General features: G+C 60.1%; 1 protein-coding gene and 1 long non-coding RNA gene across 2 annotated transcripts in view; both read left to right on the top strand.

Moving 5' to 3' along the window:
• LOC121360737 overlaps positions 1-3,305 on the top strand; it is a 15,571-nt gene extending 12,266 nt beyond the window's left edge. Inside the window, exon 3 of the long non-coding RNA XR_005956249.1 lies at positions 3,141-3,305. This is a non-coding gene — a long non-coding RNA (uncharacterized LOC121360737). The remainder of the gene's footprint in view (positions 1-3,140) is intronic.
• Positions 3,306-4,072: 767 nt separating this feature from the next.
• Positions 4,073-11,206, top strand: part of LOC121360738 (POU domain, class 6, transcription factor 1-like) — a 10,187-nt gene continuing 3,053 nt past the window's right edge. The window contains exons 1-8 of the mRNA XM_041480798.1: positions 4,073-4,261; positions 4,902-4,996; positions 5,592-5,817; positions 8,122-8,223; positions 9,269-9,314; positions 9,422-9,578; positions 10,608-10,733; positions 10,867-11,115. Of these exons, the coding sequence (XP_041336732.1) occupies positions 4,102-4,261; positions 4,902-4,996; positions 5,592-5,817; positions 8,122-8,223; positions 9,269-9,314; positions 9,422-9,578; positions 10,608-10,733; positions 10,867-11,115 (1,161 nt within the window). The 5' untranslated portion in view covers positions 4,073-4,101. The remainder of the gene's footprint in view (positions 4,262-4,901; positions 4,997-5,591; positions 5,818-8,121; positions 8,224-9,268; positions 9,315-9,421; positions 9,579-10,607; positions 10,734-10,866; positions 11,116-11,206) is intronic.

Raw genomic sequence — 11,206 nt, 5'->3', positions numbered from 1 at the left:
CAGTGTTCCTGTCCCCGTTAACCCTTTGGGGTCAGTGTTCCTGTCCCCGTTAACCCTTTGGGGTCAGTGTTCCTGTCCCCGTTAACCCTTTGGGGTCAGTGTTCCTGTCCCCGTTAACCCTTTGGGGTCAGTGTTCCTGTCCCCGTTAACCCTTTGGGGTCAGTGTTCCTGTCCCCGTTAACCCTTTGGGGTCAGTGTTCCTGTCCCGTTAACCCTTTCAGGGTCGGTGTTCCTGTCCCCGTTAACCCTTTGGGGTCAGTGTTCCTGTCCCCGTTAACCCTTTCAGGGGCAGTGTTCCTGTCCCCGTTAACCCTTTGGGGTCAGTGTTCCTGTCCCCTTTAACCCTTTCGGGGTCACTGTTTTTGTCCCCATTAACCCTCTCAGGGTCAGTTTTTGTCCTCATTAACCCTTTCGGGGCCAGCTGGGCTCTCTCAGGGGGAAAGCCTCATGGAGCTCTGGGGCACCAGAGAGCCTCAGTGGGTCTGACGTGCCCAGGTCACACCTGGGAGAGCAGCTGCAGCACTGGGGGCAGTGAAGATCAGACCCCCAGCTGCCAGAACCTTCTGCTGGGGATTTCTGTCACCTCCCCCTTGTCCAACCCTCGGGCTGCCCTTATCCCATGGGAAAACCTCGGGATGCTCAGAGTGATCCTGTCCCTGGATCACTCTGGAACAGTAAAATGTTCCAGCCACCCCTGAGTCAAGGCTAACCCAGGGTGCTGTTAAGGGAACCCTCGGGGTGAATTAGAGTGAAATGATACCGAGTTTATAAATATAAAAAATTATATAAATACATATAAGTATATAAAAGTATATAACCTCGTGTGTAGGATGGGGTTTAGAACAATTTGGTTACAGTGGGAGGAGGTTTGGAGCTGTTTGGGTTGTTCTCATCTAAGGTAATATGAAAACAAAAGCAAAAATAACACAAGAGAATGTACAAGGGAAAAGGGAAGGAAAGGAAAAGGAGGGAAGGAAGGGAGAGAGGATGAAAAACGCCATTCACTTGTGTTAAAACTTTAGTTTAATAGTGAAAATAGCAATAAAAATTATGAATAACAATTCATAATAATGAAAATAGTAATAAAAATTAGGACAATAAGAATTCGGACAATCAGAGTTAGGACAATAAAAAGCGAAGAATTGCAGAAGTTCAGGTGCCTGGCACTGAGCCACAAAGCAACCTTGGTGCCAAAGGATTCCCATAAAAGCAATAACCTGTTGCATCTTCATAGATCTCATACATGATTCAAACATTCCTTTCAAACCAGGGTGTTTCTGCTTAATTTTAGCTTCCCCCCATCTTGTAAATCAACCTTCCTGGTTCCTCGAAGTCTGAGCTGTCCTGATAAGGAGGCAGTAATTCTTCTCCTGGGATCTTGGTGTCTGTGCTGCTATCTCTATCCTGATAGGATAATGCAAAGAATTTCTTGATTATCTTTTCCATTCTTTGGGCTAGTTACAAAAAGTATCTTATATCACTTAGTTTCTATTTTAATATTATGCTATAGCTTAAAACCTGTATTTGCTACACTACTTAAAAGAGATTAATACAGCATAAATTAAAAGACATTAATACAGCACTAATTAAAATAGATTAACACAGCATAACTTTCCAACATAACACATACAGTATTCATTTTAATATTTGCAAAGAGCCATTCATATCATGTGCATTTTTCACAATTACTATATCAGCTATTTCACTGCTATGTCTAAGTTTAGTTAAAAACAGAAACAAAAAAATTATATCTTTACAGCAAAGTTACTTTAACATTGTACATGTAGCATTCATCTTAAAATGTGTATGAAGCTGATATTATGGAAGGAAGGAAGGAAGGAAGGAAGGAAGGAAGGAAGGAAGGAAGGATTGTTTCAGATTTGATGTGTCTAAGGGGAAGCACAAAGCTCAGGGGCTCAAATGCACCTTTAGGCTCAGGTGAACACCCAGGCACCTCCTGGGGGGAGTTTTACCCCCTCTGATGTAACACCGGGGTCACCCCCAGTCCTGGGGACAGGGCCCAGAAATGAGTCTGGGGGCACTTCGGGGGCTCTGCTGGTTCTGGCCCTGCTGGGACCCCAAATGAGGGGCTGGGCCAGTGGGAACATCCCTGGGACTGGGAATGTCCTTGGGACTGGGAATGTCCTTTGGGACTGGAAATGTCCTCAGGACTGGGGATGTCCTTTGGGACTGGAAATGTCCTCAGGACTGGGAATGTCCTCAGGACTGGGGATGTCCTTTGGGACTGAGATGTCCTGTGGGACTGGGAATGTCTTCAGGACTGGGAATGTCCTCAGGACTGGGGATGTCCTCAGGACCGGGCACGTCCCGCAGCTCGGGGTGGGTGTGGGCTGTTGCCGTTGCTGAGGGCAGGTCCCGCTGATAGCAGCTCTGTCCGGCGGGATAAGGAGCGCAGTCCCTCCCGCCCGGGCTCTCCTCCGGCCGTGCCGCTCTCGGCTCCAAGCCCTGTCCCGGCCATGGCAGCGGGGTTTGGGTCCCTCACCGTGTACGTTCCCGTCCCCGCCAGGCTCCTGCAGGTACGGGGGGAGCGCCGCCCCCGGGACACCGCCCCGGTGCTGCCGCTGTGCGGAGTCCTGCTGGGGTGCTTTGGGTTTGGGGTGCTTTGGGTTTGGGGTGCCGGCTCCGTTTGGGGGTGCTGGCTCTGGTTTAGGGGTGCCGGTTCTGTTTGGGGGCGCCGGTTCTGTTTTCGGGATGCTGCAGCTGTGGAGATTTTGCTGTAGGTTTGGGGGTGCTGGTTCTGTTTTGGGGATGCTGGTTCTGTTTTGGGGGTGCTGGTTCTGTTCTGTTTTGGGGGTGCTGCAGCTGTGGAGGTTTTGCTGTAGGTTTGGGGATGCTGCAGGTAAGGATGTGCTTTAGGTGTGGGGGCGCTGTGAATTTGGGGGTGCTGCGACCACTGGCAGTGTTTCACCTGCCCAGGGTGTCAGCCGGGGGTGCCCTGGAGTTGGGGTGCTGACAGCAAAGCCCTGAGGTGCTGGGGGGCTGGGACTCCCCCACCCATTCCTCGCTCCTCCGGGGTCCAAGTGGACTCTGCACCCCAAAACCAGGGAGGGGGGGGGAGCCCCTGGGGGACACGGCCGCGGGGTGACGTACCTGCAGCTCATTTTGGGGTCCGTTTGCAGGTTATTGTCATGTCCAGCCACGAGACCATCCGGGTGCTGGAGGTGGGGGTGGATGGGGACCCCAAAACGGCCGGGGAGGGAGCGGGGGGGTCCCCGGCACAGGGGGGCCCCCCAGGTGTGGAGGATGCTCCCGCCAGCGCCCCGAGCTCGTCCGGAGGGGAGGCGACAGGTGAGAGACCCCCACCCCCTCCCCGGGATCGTTCCCAGCGGAGCCCCCGGGTCTCCCATTCCCGGGATCACTCGGGGCGCCGGTTCTGTTTTCGGGATGCTGCAGCTGTGGAGATTTTGCTGTAGGTTTGGGGGTGCTGGTTCTGTTTTGGGGATGCTGGTTCTGTTTTGGGGGTGCTGGTTCTGTTTTAGGGGTGCTGCAGCTGTGGAGGTTTTGCTGTAGGTATCAAGGTGCTTTAGGTTTGGGCTGCGGGCTCTCTTTGGGGGTGCTGGTTCTGTTTTGGGGGCGCTGGTTCTGTTCGGAGGGTGCTGATTCTGTTTTGGAGGTGCTGCAGCTGTGGAGGTTTTGCTGTAGGTATCAAGGTGCTTTAGGTTTGGGCTGCGGGCTCTCTTTGGGGGTGCTGGTTCTGTTTTGGGGGCGCTGGTTCTGTTCGGGGGGTGCTGATTCTGTTTTGGGGGTGCTGCAGCTGTGGAGGTTTTGCTGTAGGTTTGGGGATGCTGCAGGTAAGGATGTGCTTTAGGTGTGGGGGCGCTGTGAATTTGGGGGTGCTGCGACCACTGGCAGTGTTTCACCTGCCCAGGGTGTCAGCCGGGGGTGCCCTGGAGTTGGGGTGCTGACAGCAAAGCCCTGAGGTGCTGGGGGGCTGGGACTCCCCCACCCATTCCTCGCTCCTCCGGGGTCCAAGTGGACTCTGCACCCCAAAACCAGGGAGGGGGGGGGAGCCCCTGGGGGACACGGCCGCGGGGTGACGTACCTGCAGCTCATTTTGGGGTCCGTTTGCAGGTTATTGTCATGTCCAGCCACGAGACCATCCGGGTGCTGGAGGTGGGGGTGGATGGGGACCCCAAAACGGCCGGGGAGGGAGCGGGGGGGTCCCCGGCACAGGGGGGCCCCCCAGGTGTGGAGGATGCTCCCGCCAGCGCCCCGAGCTCGTCCGGAGGGGAGGCGACAGGTGAGAGACCCCCACCCCCTCCCCGGGATCGTTCCCAGCGGAGCCCCCGGGTCTCCCATTCCCGGGATCACTCCCGGTGTCCCCGGGTCTCCCTTTCCCGGGATCGTTTCCCCCGGGTCTCTCCTTCCCGGGATCGTTCCCCCCGGGTCTCCCTTTCCCGAGATCGTTCACCCCGGCTCTCTCCCTCCCGGGATCGTTCCCGGTGCTCCCTCCGGCTCTGCCTGCCGGGACCGTCCCCGGGTCCCTCCCTGGGAGCTCAGGGGGTGTCCGGGTTGTGTCACCTGGGCTGCTCCGCGGTCCTGCTGCAGGTCCTCCCCCCCCTCCCCCCGGCAGTTCACGTTTTGGGGGGACCCCGCGTTATTCCTCACTGCTTTCTGTCCAAATCCGGCAGGACACGCGCTTGTCACCTGTCACCTGTCACCTGTCCCGTCCTGTCTCCTGCCGGGGGGAGGAGGAGGCCACCCCGGGGGATGGCGGGTGTCACCGCCCTGGTCACAGCGCGGCTGGCCCGGGTCCCTGCCCCTCCTGCGCCCCCTCCCCGGGCTCTGACCGCACTGAGCACACCTGGGGGAGGCTGCTCGCTGCCCGGGCGTGCAGAATTTGGGTGTCTCCCTCTCACCCGCACCTGGTTCTCCCCCAGGTAAAGCCAAAGCAGCGTCGCCCACCCCGGTGCCCTCGAGCCCGGCCCCGAGCCAGCCCGGCGTGACACACCTGGCCGTGCAGGCCACCCCGCAGGTAACTGTCCCCCGCGGCTGGGGGGCCAGGGGGGACCCCGGGGGAGGTGTCCGCAGAGAGGGGGTGGCCAGGTAAGGGGGACCCCTTTTGTCCCCCCCACGCAGACCTGGGGGGGAAGGGAGGCCCCAGGTGCCCCTTGTGTCCCTATGGAGAGGGGGTTCTGAGTTAGGGGGGACCCCGAGGTAAAGGGGATCCCCTCTCTGCCCCCCATCCCCAACAGAGCGGGGTCAGCAGTAAGGGGGAAACCCCCCTTTATCCCCTCCAGACAAGCTCCTCCACAGCCCCCCAGTGCCCCCCAGTTCACAGAGCTCCCCCCCATCTCCCCACGGAGAGGGGTTCACAGTTCAGGGGGCTCCCCCTTTGCCTTCCCCCCCCCAGAAGTTCACCAGGGAGCCCCCCGGGTCCCCCTTCCCCCAGGGGCTCACCAGGCAGGGGGGCTCCCCCTTTGCCCCCCCCAAAGAGGGATTCACCAGGGGGTTCCCCTTTGCCCCCGAGGGGTGTCCCAGGCCGGGCGGGGGGGCCCTGTGGGGGTTTCCCTGATGCTGAGCAGGGCGTTGATTTGTGTTTCTCTTTCAAATCTCATTTATCTCCGCAGGTGTTGGCTCAGGAAAGCTTAGCCACAGGTGTGACAGGAGTAATGGTTCCGGCAGGGACAGTTACTCAACCTCTTCTTATCCCCATCAGTATTGCAGGTCAGGTGACAGGCCAGCAGGCGCTGGCCCTGGTGACAATTCCCACAGCAACGCTCGCCGCGCTCCCGGGACTGACGCCGGCGGCACCTGCGGGGGCGATTTTCAAACCGCCCGTAGCCAATCTCACAGGTAACCGCAGGTAACCGCGCCCCCGGCAGCGGGGCTGAGTGGAGAACGGGCACACCTGGGGCTCCGGCTGCGGCTTCAGGAGCCAGACGGGCTCGGATTGGGGGATTTCAGCATCGGAGGTGCAGATTTGGGGCTCCAGGTGTGACACCTGATAGAGATTTGGGGTTCCACATGTGGCACCTGGTGTAGATTTGGGGCTCCAGGTGAGGCACCTGGTGTAGCTTTGGGGCTCCAGGTGTAGGACCTGATGGAGATTCGGGGCTCCACATGTGGCACCTGGTGTAGATTTGGGGCTCCAGGTGTGACACGTGATAGAGATTTGGGGTTCCACATGTGGCCCCTGGTGTAGATTTGGGGCTCCAAGTGAGGCACCTGCTGTAGCTTTGGGGCTCCAGGTGTAGCACCTCCTGTAGATATAGGGCTCCAGCTGTGGCCCCTGGTGTAGATTTCCAGATGTGGCCCCTGGTGTAGCTTTGGGGCTCCAGCTGCAGCTTCAGGAGCCCAATGGGCTTGGGTTTGGGGGATTTGACTATGGAAGGTGTAGCTTTGGGGCTCCACATGTGGCACCTGGTGTAGCTTTGGGGCTCCAGGTGCAGGAGGGCTCTGGAATGGCCTTGGATTTGGGGGATTTGAGTATCAAATACTGCACTCCTGGTTCCAGGTGTGCAAATAAGGTGTAGCTTTGAGACTCTGCATGTGGCACCTGCTGTAGATTTAGGGTTCCAGGTGTGGCACCTGGTGTAGCTTTGGGACTCTGGGTGTGGAACGTCCTTGAAACAGGTGAGGTCCAGGTAGATTTGGGGCTCCAGGAGGGCTCTGAAATGGGCTTGGATTTGGGGGATTTGAGTATCAAATAAGGTGTAGCTTTGAGGCTCCACATGTGGCACCTGGTGTAGATTTGGGGCTCTGAGTGTGACACCTGGTGTAGATTTGGGGTTCCAGGTGTGGCACCTCCTTGCAACAGTTGAGGTCCAGGTAGATTTGGGGCTCCAGGTGTGGCTGCAGGAGGGTTCTGAAATGGGCTTGGATTTTGGGGATTTGAGTATCAAATAAGGTGTAGCTTTGAGACTCTACATGTGGCACCTGCTATAGATTTGGGGCTCCAGATGTGGTACCTGGTGTAGATTTGGGGTTCCACATGTGGCCCCTGGTGTAGATTTGGGGCTCCAGGTGTGACAAGTGCTTGCAACAGGTGAAGTCCAGGTAGCTTTGGGGCTCCAGCTGCAGCTTCAGGAGCCCAGTGGGCTTGGATTTGGGGGATTTGGGTACCGAAGGTGTACCTTTGGAGCTCCAGGTGTGGGACCTGGTGCAGATTTGGGGCTCCAGGTGAAGATTTGGGCCTCCAGGTGCGGCTCCAGGTGCAGATTTGTGGTTCCAGATTTGGGGCTCCAGGTGCAGATTTGGGCTCCAGGTTTGGCACCAGGTTCAGATTTCGAGCTCTAGGTGCAGATTTGGGGCTCCAGGTGAGAGCCCAGGTGCAGATTTGGAGCTCCAGGTGTGGCATCAGGTGCAGACTTGGCATTCCAGGTGCAGATTTGGAACTCCAGGTGAAGATTTGGGGCCTCGGGTTTGATATCTGGTGCAGATTTGGGGCTCCAGGTGCAGTTTTTAGGCTTCAGGTGCAGATTTGGGGCTCCAGGTGCAGATTTGGGGCCCCAGGCGTGATACCTGGTGCAGATTTGGGGCTCAGGTGCAGATTTGGGGCTCCAAGTTTGGCTCCAGGTGCAGATTTGGGGTTCCAGGTGCAGATTTGGGGCCCCAGGTGAGGTTTCAGGTGCAGATTTGAGACTCCAGGTGTGATACCTGGTGCAGATTTGGGGCCCCAGGTGAGGTTTCAGGTGCAGATTTGGGACTCCAGGTGCAGATTTGGGACTCCAGGTGAGGTTTCAGGTGCAGATTTGGGGCTCCAGGTGCAGATTTGGGGCCCCAGGTGTGATACCTGGTGCAGATTTGGGGCTCAGGTGCAGATTTGGAGCTCCAGGTGTGATACCTGGTGCAGATTTGGGGCTCAGGTGCAGATTTGGGGCTCCAGGTGTGCCACCCCCTGCCGCAGGCCAGGGGGGAGCCCTGCAGGTGGGGAAGGGGAGGGCTCGACCCCATCTCGGGGTGGCTTTTAGGGACCCTGCGCCTGTGCCAGGTGTGTCCGGGCAGATTTTGGGTTCCGCGGGCGCCGCCGCTCCGTGCAGCAGCAGCGGCTGTGGGTGAGACCCCGGCCCGGTGCGGAGGGGACAGCCGGGCGGGGCGGGGGGACAGGGGCGCGTTGTCGCCGGTGCCACCACTGACGGTGTCTCCGTCTCTCCGCAGCCGCCGCCGTGCTCAGCCCCGCCATCCCGGCCGTCCCGGCGGTCCCGGCGCCGCGGCCGCCCCCGCCGCCCCCGGGGCAGCCCCCGCTGCTGCGGGATTTGAGTATCAAATAAGGTGTAGCTTTGAGACTCTACATGTGGCACCTGCTATAGATTTGGGGCTCCAGATGTGGTACCTGGTGTAGATTTGGGGTTCCACATGTGGCCCCTGGTGTAGATTTGGGGCTCCAGGTGTGACAAGTGCTTGCAACAGGTGAAGTCCAGGTAGCTTTGGGGCTCCAGCTGCAGCTTCAGGAGCCCAGTGGGCTTGGATTTGGGGGATTTGGGTACCGAAGGTGTACCTTTGGAGCTCCAGGTGTGGGACCTGGTGCAGATTTGGGGCTCCAGGTGAAGATTTGGGCCTCCAGGTGCGGCTCCAGGTGCAGATTTGTGGTTCCAGATTTGGGGCTCCAGGTGCAGATTTGGGCTCCAGGTTTGGCACCAGGTTCAGATTTCGAGCTCTAGGTGCAGATTTGGGGCTCCAGGTGAGAGCCCAGGTGCAGATTTGGAGCTCCAGGTGTGGCATCAGGTGCAGACTTGGCATTCCAGGTGCAGATTTGGAACTCCAGGTGAAGATTTGGGGCCTCGGGTTTGATATCTGGTGCAGATTTGGGGCTCCTGGTGCCGTTTTTAGGCTTCAGGTGCAGATTTGGGGCTCCAGGTGCGGATTTGGGGCCCCAGGCGTGATACCTGGTGCAGATTTGGGGCTCAGGTGCAGATTTGGGGCTCCAAGTTTGGCTCCAGGTGCAGATTTGGGGTTCCAGGTGCAGATTTGGGGCCCCAGGTGAGGTTTCAGGTGCAGATTTGGGACTCCAGGTGCAGATTTGGGACTCCAGGTGAGGTTTCAGGTGCAGATTTGGGGCTCCAGGTGCAGATTTGGGGCCCCAGGTGTGATACCTGGTGCAGATTTGGGGCTCAGGTGCAGATTTGGAGCTCCAGGTGTGATACCTGGTGCAGATTTGGGGCTCAGGTGCAGATTTGGGGCTCCAGGTGTGCCACCCCCTGCCGCAGGCCAGGGGGGAGCCCTGCAGGTGGGGAAGGGGAGGGCTCGACCCCATCTCGGGGTGGCTTTTAGGGACCCTGCGCCTGTGCCAGGTGTGTCCGGGCAGATTTTGGGTTCCGCGGGCGCCGCCGCTCCGTGCAGCAGCAGCGGCTGTGGGTGAGACCCCGGCCCGGTGCGGAGGGGACAGCCGGGCGGGGCGGGGGGACAGGGGCGCGTTGTCGCCGGTGCCACCACTGACGGTGTCTCCGTCTCTCCGCAGCCGCCGCCGTGCTCAGCCCCGCCATCCCGGCCGTCCCGGCGGTCCCGGCGCCGCGGCCGCCCCCGCCGCCCCCGGGGCAGCCCCCGCTGCCCCCCCAAAGGACCCCCCGATGTCCGTCCAGCCCCAGATCGCCGGACTGGCCTTTAACCCCGGCATAGTAAGGACCGAGCCCAGCCCTGCCCGGGCTCCGGGGCCGCGGGGAGCCCCGGGAATGCCGGGGCCGCGTCCCTGCCTCAGTTTCCCTCGGCAGGATTCCAGCCCCCGTGTCCCAGAACGGGATCCCTGCCTCAGTTTCCACATGGCAGATTGTGACCTCAGTGTCCCTGGAGAGTATCCTTGCCTCAATTTCCCCAGGAAGGTTCCCTGCCTCAGTTTCCCCAGGCAGGATCCCAGTCTCAGTTTCCCTGTGCAGGATCCCTGCCTCAGTTTCCCCAGCAGGATCCCATCCCACTCTTTGTTTCCACATGGCAGACTGTGACCTCAGTGTCCCTGGAGAGGATCCCTGCCTCAGTTTCCCTGTGCAGGACCCCAGCCTCAGTTTCCCAGGCAGGATTCCAGCCCCCGTGTCCCAGAACAGGATCCCTGCCTCAGTTTCCCAGGATAAGATCCCAGTCTGCTTCCCAGGCAGGATCCCTGCCTCAGTTTCCCTGTGCAGGATCCCTGCCTCAGTTTCCCCAGGGAGGATTCCTGCCCCCATGTCCCAGAACAGGATCCCTGCCTCAGTTTCCCAGGAGAAGATCCCAGTCCATTTCCCAGGTGGGATCACTGCCACAATTTCACCAGGCAACATTCCATCTTCCATCCAGTTTCCCTGTGCACAATCCCAGCCTGGTTTTATGTGAGGATCCCTGCCTCAGTTTCCCCAGACACAGTCCCAGCCTCAGTTTCCCTGGGCAAGATCCCTGCCTCAGTTTCCCCAGGCAGGATTCCAGCCTCAGTTTCCCTGGGCAAGATCCCTGCCTCAGTTTCCCCGGGCAGGATTCCAGCCTCAGTTTCCCTGAACTCAATCCCTGCCTCAGTTTCCCCATCCCAAGAAGCTGCAGCTCTGCTTTGGGCTGCTCCCAGCGGATGGATTTCGGGATTTAGGGACCCCCAGGGACTCCAGAGGCCACGGGGAGGGGGGACGACCCCAGGGGGTGCCGGCGGCCCCCGCCGGCCCAGCTCTGACCCCGTTTCCGTCCCACAGCTCACGGCGGCTCTGGGGGCACAGCCACAGATCCTGGGGTCCCTCAGTGCCCCCCCCGTGATCGCCACCCCCCTCCCCAGCGTCCAGGGGATCCCGGGGCAGCTCCTGACCACCACCCAGGGCCAGGTACCGCGGGGGGCCCCCTGTCCCCCCCCCAGGGGCTGTGTCACCTGGGGAGGGGTCCCGGCAGCTCCCGGGGCCGTGTCCCCGCCGCGGGGCGGGTGTTTTGGGGTCCCCCAGCGCTGTGTCCCCCCCCCAGGTGATCGGGACCCTGCCGTGGGTCGTGGCCCCCCCCGGGGTGGCCGCGGCCGCCCCCGCGCCGGCCCCGCCCAGCCTGCAGGTGACACCGGTGACACCGCAGCTGCTGCTCAACGCGCAGGGCCAGGTGATCGCCACGCTGGCCACGGGGGCCACGCTGGCCACGGCGGGGGCCACGCTGGCCACCGCCCCCCCCGCGCCGCCCCCCGGCAAGAAAAACGGGCCAGCTGAGCCCCCCATCAAGAGCGAGGTGAGGCCACACCCCGAGACCCCCTGAGACCCCCTCGAGTCACCCTGAGACCCCCTGAGTCACCCTGAGCCCCCCGAGACCCCCTGAGATA

Source organism: Pyrgilauda ruficollis, unplaced genomic scaffold (assembly GCF_017590135.1).
Source record: "Pyrgilauda ruficollis isolate IOZ18807 unplaced genomic scaffold, ASM1759013v1 scaffold534, whole genome shotgun sequence".
In the NCBI taxonomy this organism is placed as follows: Eukaryota; Metazoa; Chordata; class Aves; order Passeriformes; family Passeridae; genus Pyrgilauda; species Pyrgilauda ruficollis.
Note: the sequence above shows the minus strand (reverse complement) of the source record. Positions and strands in the feature narration are given on the sequence as shown.